This window comes from Lepus europaeus, chromosome 19 (genome assembly GCF_033115175.1).
Source record: "Lepus europaeus isolate LE1 chromosome 19, mLepTim1.pri, whole genome shotgun sequence".
Classification (NCBI taxonomy): Eukaryota; Metazoa; Chordata; class Mammalia; order Lagomorpha; family Leporidae; genus Lepus; species Lepus europaeus.
The window spans coordinates 12470675-12484679 of record NC_084845.1 but is presented as its reverse complement, the minus strand read 5'-3'; the positions used below and the strand labels follow the sequence as shown (position 1 = coordinate 12484679).

Sequence of the window (14005 nt, the reverse complement as noted above, 5' to 3'; positions counted from 1 at the left end):
TGCAGCTGCCCCACAACAGGGACGGGGATGGGATGTCATTAATATTTTGTTAATATGAAACCACGTGTGTTTGCCCATTGTGGAGGGGGGCAGGGGTGACACAAGACGTGGAGTCTGGTTCTGGAAACCTCCGACTCCTTTGAGAGCTGGGCCCGCTGCTTGATGCTTACCCAGGAGAACCAAGAGAAGTCCTGCTCCCAGGAGACCCTGGAAACTCGTTCCCTTAGCAACTTCCCACTGTTGTCCATCTCACTGCATGGCCCTGTCCACAGGCTGTCGCTGCCTCTGTCTCCCTGTCCATCTGTCTGCTCTCACCCACTGCCCCGCCCCACATCTCACTCTCCATCCATCAGCCCATCCACCACCAGCCATCTTTCTGTGCAGTACTCACTGGCCAGCCGGCCGGCCAGCCTTCCCTCCATCTCTGTCCCTTCAGCCCTTTATCCTCCCATCCCATCAACCCCACCACCCGCCCCTCCTCAACTGGACTCTTCTGGGACTGGGTCCTGCAGGGTTTCAGACACCACCATACTCAACACTGGGGCGGGCCGGGCTTGGGGCCCCACATCTGCCTGCTCTCCTTTGCCTCCCCCACCCCATCCGCATGAATGTCCCAATTCTTGTGCCCGCCCACATCACTCCCACTGGCCTTGGGGCCTGTGCAGTTCTCCCCACCTCCCCCCAAATACTCCAAGCTGTGCAGACAAAGGATGCTATGTGAGCCCCCACTCCCAGCAGTGCTGTGCCCAGGGAGAGGCCGTTTCTGTGGTGATAACATTGGCTTCCAGCACACACGGCCGTCTTCCCTGGGACTCTCAGGGGCCCTGGTGTCAGGGCTGTCCATTCAAGGTCCATCTTTTTCACTTCCTGGGGGTGTGACCCTCCCTCTCCTCATCTACAACAGTATCTTGCTCCTAGACTCACCCCAAAGCGTGTCTGAACTGCTGACTGGCCAGGGAACCCCTAAACCACAGGCCCCCTGTGACCTAGTCCCAGCCCGTTAAATCAAGCTCCAGGACAGAGGCGTAAGAATGTGGATTTTTAGCAAACGCTGATTGTCACTGCATACCACGAGCGTTACTCACTTGATATGAACTCACTCGGTCCTCACGGCATCCCTAAAAGGAAGTAGGGGTGTTTCTTAATCCTCACATTACAAATGTGGAAACTGAGGCACACAGACCATAAGGGACTTGGAGTCCACACAGCCCAGCTCAGCCCCGAGTGCGCACAGTTGAGTGCCTGTCCTGTGCCAGGTGCTGTTCTGGGCCCCGGGGATTCTGCCATTGGCTGAATGGAGTTGCCAGCGCTCGGCCCGGCTTATTGAACAGCTACTGTGCACCAGGGCTTGCGCCGAGTCCCGGGTCCCACAGTGGCCGGGAGCAGAGATGCCAGCCAGCCTCCCCGGGGTCAGGGCTGCGGCTGGCCTCCCCTCCTCCACCCCCAGCTGCACATTCCCAGCTGAAGTTCCCAGCCCAGCCTGGGCTCCCAGCAGCGCCGGAATTCGCGGTATTTGAGGAGGCAGAGAGGGAGAAGGGCTGTCTACTCCAGGGCCTGGAGCAGGGAAGGGAACCGAGCCCCCTCTCCAGATGTGTCCCAGCCGTGCCGCTGGGAGGAAGCCAGGAGCCTCAAGTAGGGGGTCTCCTGAGTGCAGGGTCCACCGCAGACCCCGCCTCCTGGTGCCTGATTTCCATTCTTTCCTCCGGCCCAGCTCCTACCTCTGCTTCAGGGCCCACTCCACCGCCTCCTCAGGAATACGTCACCGGCTGGCCTGCCAGGAAGCATTTCCTTAGAGACAGAGCTAAGCCAGGCTCAAATCAGGAGTGGTGCCTGCTGCCCTCCTTGGGAGCTTTAGGTTAATGCCAGCTGAACCCAGTGAAGTCCGGCTCCAATGCAAATCGCCTTACCCCAAGGGTAGCTTCCTGTCTCACCTGGGGACACCCGTGTCACCAAGTTCAGGAAGACAAGATGCATCCAAGATGTGAAGTCTGGCCCAAGTTGGTGGTCTGTGAACCCCACATCCCTTTATTAACAAGCTTCAGGGTTTTAAAAAAATTAATTTTTTAAAGATTGATTTATTTTATTTGAAAGAGTTACACAGAGAGAAAAAGAAAGGCAGAGAGAGGTCTTTCATCTGCTGGTTCACTCCCCAGATGGCCACAATGGCCAGAGCTGTGCCAATCCAAAGCCAGGAGCCAGGAGCTTCTTCTGGGTCTCCCACGAAGGTGCAAGGGCCCAAGCACCTGGGCCATCTTCATCTTCCACTGCTTTCTCCGGCCACAGTAGAGAGCTGGATTGGAAGCAGAGCAGCCAGGTCTCGAACCGGCGCCCAGATGGGATGCCAGCACTACAGGCGGCGGCTTTACCCACTATGCCACAGTGCCGGCCCCAATATATATTTATTATGTACTTGAGAGGCAGAGACAGCTCGCATACACTGGTTCACTCCCCACATGCACACAACAGCTGCGGGGCTGAGGCTAAGAGCTGGGAACTCAATCCGGGTGGCCTGAGCCATCACCACGGCCTCCCTGGGTCTGCATTAGCAGGAAGATAGAATCAGGAGCTGAGCCCAGGTCCTCTGCGGTGGGATGCAGGGGTGCTACTTGGCAGCTCATCCACTAGGCCAGGTGTCCGTTGCCCCTTCCGAATTTGCCGGACAGTGCACCTGTTCCACCACTCCTGCAGCCCAGTTCGGAGCCACACAGGCTGCAGAGCTGCACCAAGTGCGGGACCCACCAGCTGGCTGCAAAAGCTGGTACTGACCACCACCACCCCCAGCAAGGACACTCAGGCGCTCCCACAAACCACTGGCCATTCAACGCTTCTCCGGCAATAGCAGCAGCAGGGTCTGTGGGCTGTGCTCCCTGCAAAGCCCCCAGGTTAGCCCACGGCCCAGCCAGCGTTTAATAGCCAGCAAGCAACTGAGAGGGGAGGCCAAGAACTAAGCTAACAAGACCGACACCGTCTCCAGCTCAGCGCTGTCCAACAGGTGCTGGCTCTGACTCCACCCCCACCCCCACCCCCGGGAGCTCACCTGGCCCACAAACCTGTGCTTCTCCCCAAGTGGACTACTTGGAGCCAACTCCCTCCAGCCCCTTGCTCCCCAAATTGTACACTACATGTGGAGCAGGAATGGGGGCTCTGAGATCTGTGGCAGCTACATTCCAGGCTCCCGCACTGACTAAACGCCTGTGGACCTGGCTTCACCTCTACCACGTGCCCTTGGGCAAGCTACTCCATCCATTCCCTCTTCAAACACTGGGCGGGGTTGGGGGTAGGAAGCACGGAACCCTTAAGGTGTCTAAATCCACAATCCTTCCAGCTACTCCTTGTATGAGAGGCAGGTGTCATGGCACAGCAGGTCAAGCTGCCGTCTGCAGTGCCGGCATCCCATATGGGCACCCAGCTGCTCCACTTCCAATGCAGCTCTCCGCCATGGTCTGCGAAAGCAGTTGACGGCCCAAGTCCTTGGGACCCTGCACCCACGAGGCAGACCTGGAAGAAGCTCCTGGCTCCGGATCTGCTCAGCTCCGGCCATTTGGGGAATGAGCCAGTGGATGGAATACTTCTCTCTGCCTCTCTGTAACTCTGCCTTCCAAATATTTAAAAATAAAAAGTTTTTCACAGAAAAAGGGATTTGAGTTAAATGGGGGAGGGGGGACAGATGGACGTGTCATGGCAGATTCAGCTGCTGCTTAGGACACCCATGTCAGGTACCCGAGTGCCTGCTCCACCCAGCTTCCTCTAATGCACCCGGGAGGCAATGATGACTCAAATACTGGGCCACTGCCACCCACCTGGAGACCCAGATGGAGTTCCTGGCTTCTGCTTCAGCCTGGCCCTGCCCTGCCCTGGCTGCTGGAGCACAGCATGAACATCCAGGTGGGACATCTCTGCTTCCAAGTAACCAAATCGTTTCTCCAAGTGGGCCAGGTTTAACATTTAAGACACTGCTTGGGATGCCCACACTCCCTCCCCAGCTAGGGGCACCTGCACCTCACACTGCAACCTCTGCGTCCAACGCCTGCCTGCTCTTGACTCAAGCGATGAGCTCAGCCTGGGACTGAGTTCCAGGCTTCCCAGGGCCCACCTGGAGTGGACACCTGCCTGGAAGCCAGAGGACTTTCCCCAGAGGTGCTGACACCTCCAGCACCAAGCACCATGAGCAGAAAGAACAGTATCAAAGCTGCAGAGATGGAAGTCAGGAAAGGCTGGCCTGGCTCGGCCACTGCAGCCTGCCAGGACCAGCAGATGGGAGTTCTGGTATCTGTGTGTGCCCTCCTTCCCCTGACCTTGGTATTTCTATACCGTAATTTGCCATTTAAGAAATATTCCCAGGGCTGGCGTGGTGGCATAGCAGGTAAAGCCACAGCCTGCAGTGCCGGCATCCCATATGGGCACCAGTTGGAGTCTCAGCTGCTCCACTTCCCACCCAGCTCTCTGCTATAGCCTGGGAAAGCAGAATATGGCCCAAACCCTTGGGCCCCTGCACCCAGATGGGAGACCCAGATGGAGCTCCTGGTTCCAGATCACCCTAGCTCTGGTTGTTGTGGCCATCCGGGGAGTGAACCAGCAAGTGGAAAACCTCTCTCTGCCTCTCCTTCTCTGTGTAACTCAAGTAAACAAATCTTTATAAAATATTCCAAGGGACCTGCTGTGGGGTGCATCCAGTTAAGTTGCTTTTGACATTGGCATCCCATGTTTTTGGAGCACCAATTTTGAGTCCTGGCCTCTCCACTTCTGACCCAGCTCCCTGCTAATGTGCCTGGGAAAGCAGCAGCAGATGGCCCCAGTGCGTTACAATGGAGTTCTAGTAACCTCATCTCAGCTTGGCTGTCACTGCCATTTGGGAAGCGAACCAGTGGATGGAAGCTGTCACTCTGCCCTTTGAGTGGGGGAAAAAAAATGGGGAGGGGGGCTCAACCACAAGGTAGCACACCACGCTGCTGCCCGAGATGTAGGCATCAAATATTGGAGCCACCAGTGTGGGTCCTGGCTTCTCTGCCTTCAATCCGGCTCTGAGAAAGCAGACTGCCACATGAATGAAGCTCCCAGGTCCTGGTGTCAGCCAGGACCGGCCCGGACTGCAGCAGCCATTTGGGAAGTGAACCGATGATGGAATATCTCCCACCCTCCCCTTCACATAAATCGATCTTTAAAACACAGTGGCTAGCACTGTGGCACAGTGGGTTAAGCCACAACTCACATGGGCATCAGTTTGAGACCCAGTTGCTCCACTTTGGGTCCAGCTCTCTAATGCACCTGGGAAAGTGGCAGGGGACGGTCTAAAGTCCTTGGGCCCCTGCACCCACAAGGGAGACCTGGAAGAAGCTCCTGGCCACTTGGGAAGTGATTCTGAGAATGGAAGACCTGTCTCTCCTTCTCTGTGACTCTTTCAAATAGTTTTAAAAGCTAAATAAAAAAGCAAGCCTTGGTGGGGTCTTCCCCCTTGAGGTCAGGACACCCCCTCTCACGCCTGTGTCCCACACCGCAATGCCTGGCTCACTCCTGACTCCGCTTCCACCCAGCTTCCTGCTAACATGGGACTGGGAGGCAGCAGGGACAGCCCAAGGACTTGGACCCCTGCCACGATTAAGGGAGAAGGGCTTCCCCTTGGCCAGGATCGACCACTGTGGACACTTAAGAGTCAATGGATGGCAGATCTCTCTCAAGCCAATTCCTTTACCAACCCACACTTGGCTTTCAAAGCTTCTACACAGCCCATCTTCAATTATTGTCTGTATTTCCTACGTTCTTCCCACACGTGCCATTCCAACAGCAGCAGAGGGACTGAAAAAAACCCAAAGGACAACGCACACACCCACCTTGGCACAGGACTGGACCAGAGGTGCACAGAGACCAGGCCTGCTCCCGACAACCCCCCCTCCATCCACGTAAGCCCAGAATGGTCACTTCTGGGAACAGGCTAGGACTGTTTTGTGAACTCTGTCCACAGACCCACAATTACAGAGAACCACAGTGAAGTTCTTAGAAATTTAAAATCCCACAACCACTGTTTATTATGGAGCCGACCCCTGATCGGGGTGATGGGCTTATCGGTAGGATTTCTGGTAGCGAGCACGGGCACCGGGGCCTCCAAACTTTTTGGACTCGCAGCGGCGGGGGTCAGCGACCAGCAGGGTGCGGTCGTACTGGATGAGGATGTCTTTGATCTCCTTCTTGGACGCCTCATCCACATCTGGAGATGAGAGCAGGGCGAACATTTAGATTCCCAGAAGAAACCTGCGGTGCCCGCCCACCCAACCTCCGCCCCGCCCTCGGGAAGGACCCACGGTCACTCACATTTCTGGTAATAGGCCACCAGGGCTTTGGAGATGGACTGGCGGATCGCTGTGGGGAAGACACACACAACAAAACGGCTTTACGTTTTACCAGGGCTTCTCCCGGGGCCACCTCGCACCCAGGTGCCCAGTTCCGGGACTCACCATAAATCTGAGCCACGTGACCGCCACCCTTCACTCGGACCCGGATGTCCACGCCAGCAAAGCGCTCCTTGCCAAGGAGCAGGACAGGCTCCAGCAGCTGGGGAAACAGGGCGATGAACAGATGGCAGCTCGGCCTGAGCAGCTCGGCCACCTCGGTGGTCATGCCCTCAGCCGTGTGGGGCTTGTGCCACCGCCAGCTTCAAAGCCCAAGTGGAAGGGGGTCTCACTGCCACTGCAAGCCCCTCTACAGAGACAGCGAGAAGCCAACGTCAAGAAAGCTGGATGAGACTGAAGGGGTAGCAGACACTGGCAAGGTAGAGGCAACCCGGATCCGGGCTTCCTCCTGTGTGGTGCGCGCTGGACCTGACATTCCAGACTGGTTCTGAACACGGGCCACTTCCCTAGCAGGCTGGGACAAGGACAGGGACCTGCAGTGTCCCCAAAACACAACACAGGGCACACACACAAATCCCCCCAACAAGCTGACATCCAGTAAGACGCCACTGTCCAGTGCCTGCTACCCAAGGGTCCTCCAAACCCTCTGTTAAATTCTCGTCCTACCATGCAGACGCAACTACACCGAGTGAGCACAAGGCACGCGTGCCAAGGGAGCCGCCTCGCCCGGCACAGCCGGAGGCGGCACCAGACTCGGGCCTCTTCCCTTTCACATCACAAATACCCAAATCTCATCCCCTCTTTCCAATACCGACAATCTGTGGCCGCCAGCCACCTGAAGTCGGAACATCGGAAACCAAACACTGCTCTTCTCTCCTGCCAAGCGGGCACCCCAGGCGGCTGGGCTTTGAGATACCCACGTCCTCAGAGCACCCCCCTTTACTCTCCCAAGTTCACGCCGTCCCGCTTCCCCCGTCAGATCTCAGCTTTACGGCTTCGGAACCGCGAGCCCGTCGGTGCTGTCGGACGGCCCGCTGTCCACGCCAGTTCCCCGGCAAGAGCTCCCCACTCAGGGCCCGTTCCCGACCCCCGCACCTTGTACTGCAGCGTGCGCGGCTCGATCATCTCCAGCGGCCTCCCGTTCACCTTGATAAGCCCGTTGCCCCGTTTGCAGTGGGCCACGGCGGTGGCTGTCTTCTGCGGAAAGCGAGAGGGAAAGAGCGCGGCCGCGTGAGTCGCCGGACGGCGCTGGGTTTCAGGCCCCGGCTCTCAGGCCGACCCCAGGCCCCGGCCCACCGGCTTCTCCCACACCCAGGCCTCTTCCAACCCCTCCCCTGCGGCGCCTCACCCACCTTCCGTCCGAAGACCTGAACGGACTGTAGCGGGCCCTTGGACGGCATGGCTGCGGCCGAACTATGGCGATGCTCACCGCGAGGCGCTACAACCGGAAAAGGGAAGCGTGGGGCCACGCCCGCCGATTTTCAGGGTCTGCGCAGGCGCTTTGAGCGCGACGTCGCGACGCGGGGCAGCTTTACGGCTCACGTCGTAGCTAGGGGTGGGGCCTCCGATGGCGGCGGGAAGGCCCCCGGGCGCGCAGGGGGCGGGGTCTGAGCCGCGCCGCGAGCCCGGGAGAAGCGTGAGGAGACGGCGACACGTCGTAGTTTGCGTTCTGGTTCCCGCCGCCCCCTTCCATGAGCGATTCTCACTCCCCAGTAATCTTTGTCCCTTCTGGACTGCCTTCTCCTAGAAGCCCCGTCAGTCAGAATCTTCTCTCCAGAACCCACTGCAAGACTTCAGGCTGCATGCCCAGATCCAGGGGCCCAGACCCCTCCCCTTTCGGAGGCCTCTCCCTCCGAATCGCCCGTTCGCTGGAATTCCTCTCCCGTCCCGGTGCCGCCTCCCCTTAGGATGCGCCTTTTCTTAGCGACCCTGACCCCGGAACCCCCCTCATCACGGTCCCTACACTCCGATCTCCGCTTCCCCAGACTCCCCCAAGACATCTCTACTCTCGCCCCCAAATCACTGCACCCTAGGCTCACAGACTCCTGCCCCGCCTGAGAACCCCAGAACTGGGTTGCCCTAGACTCCCCTACAGGTTGCGCTTCTTCCCCCGGCCCCCCAAGATTCTCTTCGATCAAGAGGCTCCTCTTTAGGGCCGTAGTCTGCGTTTCTCTGGGGTGCAAGGTTCAGGGGGCGTGGTGGAGACCGGGTCAAGCCTGGAGGGCAGGTCTGGGGTCAGAGGGAGGATCCTGCAGCCCCGAGTCAGCTCCGAAAGGGTGAGAGAGGGAGAAGGGGTGCGCGGAGGGAGGAAGGCAGTGCCAGAGGCAGACCTGCAGGCCCAAACATCCCATCCGGAGAAAGAGGAAGAAGGAAGGGCCGGGGGAGCAGAGGAGGAGAAAAGAGAGAGACGGGGTCAGCCGGAGGCGGGCCCAGTGCGGAGATTCAAAGGCAGGGAGGCCAGCCCTCAGACGAAAAGGACAGACAGAGGCTTGCAGGCACAACGATTCTGGAGTGCCTGATATAGAAGTTAAAAAAAAGCCTCCCAAATATGCACCTGCAGACACAAACGAGGCCTGGTGCAGGTATCTTTCAGCAAGACGGACAGGAATGCTTGCCCTGGCGGAAGCTTGCACCCTCCGGCCCCAACCGGCGGGCTGATCTTGTTAAGTGTCTGGGGCCACCATCTCCCCCAACCCTTGGGGCAGGTTCTCTGAATATCTATGGCTTGAGTAGAGCTGGCGGGGGAGTGCACGGGGCAGCTCCCCTCACCCACTGAAGTCTTTCAACCTGTTCCCTTTCTTTACCTCTTTTCCAGAACCACAGGCCGGGGACCAGAGAAAGCCTTGGAGTGGGCAAGGTGCTCATGTGGCCTCTCTGGACCATCCTCCTGCTTGGGGGACTCTTGGGGGGTCTAGGAACCCCTCTCTGCCGAAGGGAACCCTTTTACTTCCTTGTGGCCATCATGAAGATACTGGTGAGGGGAGGCAGGAAGTTGAGGGGGTGAGGCAGTGGGTGTGTTTGAGGGTGGGTCAGACTCTGAGATCTGATTTTCTTCCTTTCATAGGGAGACAAAAATGATGGCACTCTGTATACCCCAGATGATCTCTCGGTGAGTGTCTGGTCAACTCCTTCCTGAAGTTGGAAGTTCGGACCCACTGGACTCCTCATGCATCTGTGGGCGTGTTCTGGAGTGCAGGCGGTTGGCCGATGTGGCTGACCCACCCGCACCCTGGACACATAGATTTGTTCACTCAGAACAGTGACTGGCATAAGATAGCAAGCGATGCTAGTGATGGTTACAGTCACACTTACACAGGGCCTGCTCCTGCCAGGTGGTAGTCTAAGGAGTGCTTTAGGTAAATTAGCTTATTTACTGCTTTTAAAAAATGGATTTATTATATTTGTTTGAAAAGCAGAGTTACAGAGACAGAGAGGGAGAAACAGAGAGAGAGGTCTTCCATCCATTGGTTCACTCCCTAGATGCCCACAACGGCCAAGGCTGGGCCAGGCCAAAACCAGGGGCCAGGAGCTTCTTCCAGGTCTCCTACACGTGTAGCAGGGACCCAAGCAGTCGGGCCATCTTTTCCCAGGCCATTAGCAGGGAGCTGGATTGGAAATGAAGCAGCCAGGATGCGAGCTGGCACCCATGTGGGATGCTGGCGTGGCAGGCAGTGGCTTTACCCACTATGTTACAGTGCCAATCCCTATATGCTGTTTTGAAAATTAGTATTTGTTTTCATTTTATTTGATTGGCAGAGAGAGAGAGAGAGAGCTGCTATCTGCTCATTCACTTCTCGAATGCTGTAACAGCCAGGGCTGGGCCAGGTCAAAGCCAGGAGCATGGAGCTCCATGCAGATCTCCCACATGGGGGCAGAGACTCAGTGACTTGAACTTTTCCTGCTGCCTCCCAGGGTGCACACCAGCAGGAAGAGGGAACCAGAAGCAGAGCTGGATGGGGCCCAGGCTCTCCAGTGTGGGATGTGGGTGTCCCAAGCTGTGCCTTAACTGCTGCCCACCACAGCTTACCCTTCATAGCAACCCCATTAGGTTATAGGGCTGCCATGTGCAGATGCGAAAGACGTGCGCTGCACAAGGATCACACATCTACAGTGACAGCATTTACAGCTTGGACATTGTAGATTTGCATATGTGTCAGTTTCTGACAATGGCAGCAGAATATCTTATTCTAATAAGAATCAGCATGTACAGCCAGCGCCGCGGCTCACTAGGTTAATCCTCTGCCTGCAGTGCCAGCACACCGGGTTCTAGTCCCAGTTGGGGCGCCGGATTCTGTCCCGGTGGCTCCTCTTCCAGTCCAGCTCTCTGCTGTGGCCTGGGAGGGCAGTGGAGGATGGCCCAAGTCCTTGGGCCCTGCACCCGCATGGGAGACCAGGAGGAAGCACCTGGCTCCTGGCTTCAGATCAGCACAGTGCACTGGCCGTGGCGGCCATTTGGGGGATGAACCAACAGAAGGAAGACCTTTCTCTCTGTCTCTCTCTCTCTCACTATCTAACTCTGCCTGTCAAAAAAAAAAAAAAAAAAAGAATCAGTATGTAAAGGCAAGCCTCTGGCATAGGAGCTAAGGTACTGTTTGGGATGCCTACATCCCACACTGGAGTGTCCGAGTTTAAGCCCCTCTTGGCTGTTATCATGAACCCTGAGAGGCAGCAGGTGATGGTTCAAACACTTGGGTCCCTGCCACCCACATGGGATACCTGGATTGAGTCCCAGACTCCTGGCTTTAGCCTCGAGCATTTGGGAAGTGAACCAGCAGATGGAAGATCTCTGCCTGTCAAATAAAAAACAAAACAGCTCTCGGACATATTTTTTAAAAAAAGACTGATTTATTTATATGAAAGGCAGAATTAGGGAGAGATCTTCCATCTGTTGATTCACTCCTCAAATGGCCACAATGGCTGGGGCTTGAGACTGGTGCTGTGGTGCAGTGGGTTAAAGCCCTGGCCTGCAGTGCTGGCATCCCATATGGGCGCCGGTTCTAGTCCCAGCTGCTCCTCTTTGCATCTGCTCTCTGCTATGGGCTGGGATAGCAATAGAAGATGGATCAAGTGCTTGGGCCCCTGCACCCATGTGGGAGACCCAGAAGAAGCTCCTGGCTCCTGGCTTCGGATCAGTGCAGCTCCAGCCATTGCAACCATCTAGGGAGTGAACCAGCAGATGGAAGACCTCTCTCTCTGTCTCTACCTCTCTCTGTAATTCTTTCAAGTAAATAAAATAAATCTTTAAGAAAGAAAAAAGAAAAAAAAATGGCTGGGGCTGCACCAGGTAGAAGCCAGGAGCCAGCAGCCTCTTCTAGGTCTCCCATGTGGGTGCAGGGGCCCAAGCACCTGGGCCATCCTCCACTGCCTTCCCAGGAACATTAGCGGGGAGCTGGATCAGAAGTGGAGCAACTGAGACTTGAACATATCTTAAGGAAGGAGTAGGAGTTATCTTTTTTCCTAAGATTTATCTATTTATTTTAAAGGCAGAGTTACACACAGAGAGAGGGAAGAGACCAGGAGAGAGAGATCCATCTTCTGGTTCACTCCCCAAATGGCTACAAGAGCTGGGGCTGGGCCAGACAGAAGCCAGGACCTTCATCTGGATCTCCCATGAGGGTGGCAGGGGTCTGAGCACGCGGGCCATCTTCTGCTGCCTTCCCAGGTGCATTAGCAGGGGGCTAGGTCAGAAGTGAAGCAAGTGGGACCGCCCATGTGGGATGCCGGTGTCACAGGCAGCGGCTTTAACCTGCTATGTGCCATGATGCTGGCCCCTAGGAGAATCTTTTTTTTTTTTTTAAGATTTATTTGTTTTGTGTTTTTTTTTTTTTTTTTTTTTACTCGAGAGTCAGCTACATAGAGAGGAGAGGCAGAGAGAGAGAGAGAGAGAGAGAGAGAGAGAGAGAGAGGTCTTCCATCCGATGGTTCACTAGGAGAACCTTTTTTTAACTCGCACACAGGTGTAGTACTAGGCTAGTGCCAGCCCTTGGGAAGGGATTATTCAAAACCCCTTTACAGATGAAGAAAGGGCTGTCCGGAGGCACACATCAAAAACCCTAGGAGGGAGGACTTGGGACCAGATCCTTGCCCAGAGCTGCCAGGTCACTCTGTTCCCACAGGTGTGTCCTGCGGAGACCCTAGGCTGCTTCAGGCTGGAGCTGGCTGTGATTGGGTTTGAGGAGGGCCCATCTGTGGGAATTGCTGTGTTCCGGCTACAGCGCCTGCTGGATGCCTTGGGGTCCCGGTTGTGGGTAGCCAGCCAGGGGCCCTGCCTGCCCTGCGAAGGACATCCCCAGAGACCCGTCCCCCTCTTTCTGGCCAAACTGTTGGAATTGTTACAGGGGGCTTGTGCTCAGCGCCTTTCCACAGCATAAGCCTTGGAGGACAGAGACTCCCAGGTACTCCTGGGCAGAGGGAGGAAACTTGGTCCCCAGCGCCAAGTCCCAAACCCTAAAGACTCTCTTCCTTCTAGGCTAGAGAGCCCTGCCCACAGCGCTGGAGCCCAGGGGAAGAGGAGAGAAGGGTACCAAGGAGGTGAGCTCTGACGCTGAGGTCTCCGAACTCCTGGGGCACAGGGTCAGGTAGAAGGCTCCCTGCTTCCTCCATTTTCTCTTCTCTTCCAGATACTCCCTCTTCTCTCCTCTCCCGCGAAGGGACGGACGGTCCATGGTGTCCTCTAACCTCATCCCCATCCCTGGAGAGCAGGGAGAGTCCTGTGGCCCGGGTCGCTGGCTGCAAATAGTTGCCACCTGGAGAACGCTCAGATGACACGGATGGCCAGACCTGGGCACAGAAGTTGACAAATGGTCGTTGGTGGAGTCTGAGCTGCTGTCTGAAAATTAACTTTCCTGAGGTATGACTGACAGTGAAAGGCACCCATTGTACGCGTGCATGTCCGAGAGTTCTGACAGACGTGTGCAGACTACGGCACCTGCGTCTCCCCCGAGCTCTCCCTCATGCCCTTCCCAGTCTCCGCCGCTAACCCGACACCCACTAATCTGCTGTCTGCCCGTGCGGATCTGGATTTCACATGAATGGAGTCGTACGGTGCATGCCCGGTGTCTTGGTTCTTTGGCTTGGGGAGCGTTGGGGAGAGTCCTTTGTGTGAGCATCAGTTTGTGTCGGTTCCCTGGCGTGCGTGGATGCACCGCAATGGCTGTGTCTTCTTGGCGACAGACAGACATTTGAGGTTTCCAGTGGAGGGCTGTCAGCTTCTCCCCCTCTCCTCTCAAGAATTCTGACGTCCCGCGGAGCCCAGACAAGAATGACCGCCTGTCCTTAGGAACATTCCACTGGGGGCAGCGAGTGGGGGTGTGTGTGTGTGTGTGTGCCTGTTTCTTGTCCCCAGAGCAAGTCAAGAGTCATTTCACACGTGGAGCCCTATTTTTAAAAGCTGCTATTTAAAGGAGCCAAGTTTACCGAAGGGCAGCGTCTTTCTACAGCGTGCCCGGCCCTCCCAGGCTGTCTAGCTCTGGGCATGGGCAGGGAGAGTGAGCTTCACGGAGAGACAGCTCCCTCCGCATGCGGGCCCCCTCACCCCACGCCCCGCGGCGGCTCCGGGGTGGACATCACGGACAGACAGCTCCGCATGCGGCCCCGGCACCCCACGCCCCACGGGGGCTCCGGGGTGGACATCACGGACAGACAGCTCCCTCCGCATGCGG

The 14005-nt window shown here is 56.7% G+C and overlaps 1 protein-coding gene and 1 long non-coding RNA gene across 3 annotated transcripts; one reads left to right on the top strand and one right to left on the bottom strand.

Annotated features, from left to right (window-relative positions):
* Positions 1–5723: 5723 nt before the first annotated feature.
* Positions 5724–7809, bottom strand: RPS16 (ribosomal protein S16). Of its 2 annotated transcripts, XM_062175814.1 has the most exons (5): positions 7697–7806; positions 7440–7541; positions 6450–6546; positions 6307–6354; positions 5999–6202 (listed from the first exon to the last, which is right to left on the bottom strand). In XM_062175814.1, the coding sequence occupies exons 1-5, from the start codon at positions 7742–7744 to the stop codon at positions 6057–6059; spliced, it is 441 nt and encodes a 146-aa protein (XP_062031798.1). In that variant the 5' UTR covers positions 7745–7806; the 3' UTR covers positions 5999–6056. The 2 variants fall into 2 exon arrangements, with proteins under 2 accessions (XP_062031797.1, XP_062031798.1); XM_062175813.1 differs by having other exon boundaries at positions 5724–6202; positions 6307–6546; positions 7697–7809.
* Positions 7810–7955: 146 nt separating this feature from the next.
* On the top strand, positions 7956–13391 carry LOC133747517 (uncharacterized). Its single transcript, XR_009864396.1, has 5 exons — positions 7956–8620; positions 9160–9318; positions 9409–9453; positions 12814–12875; positions 12965–13391. It is a non-coding gene; the product is annotated as an uncharacterized LOC133747517 (long non-coding RNA).
* The last annotated feature ends 614 nt before the right edge of the window (positions 13392–14005 follow it).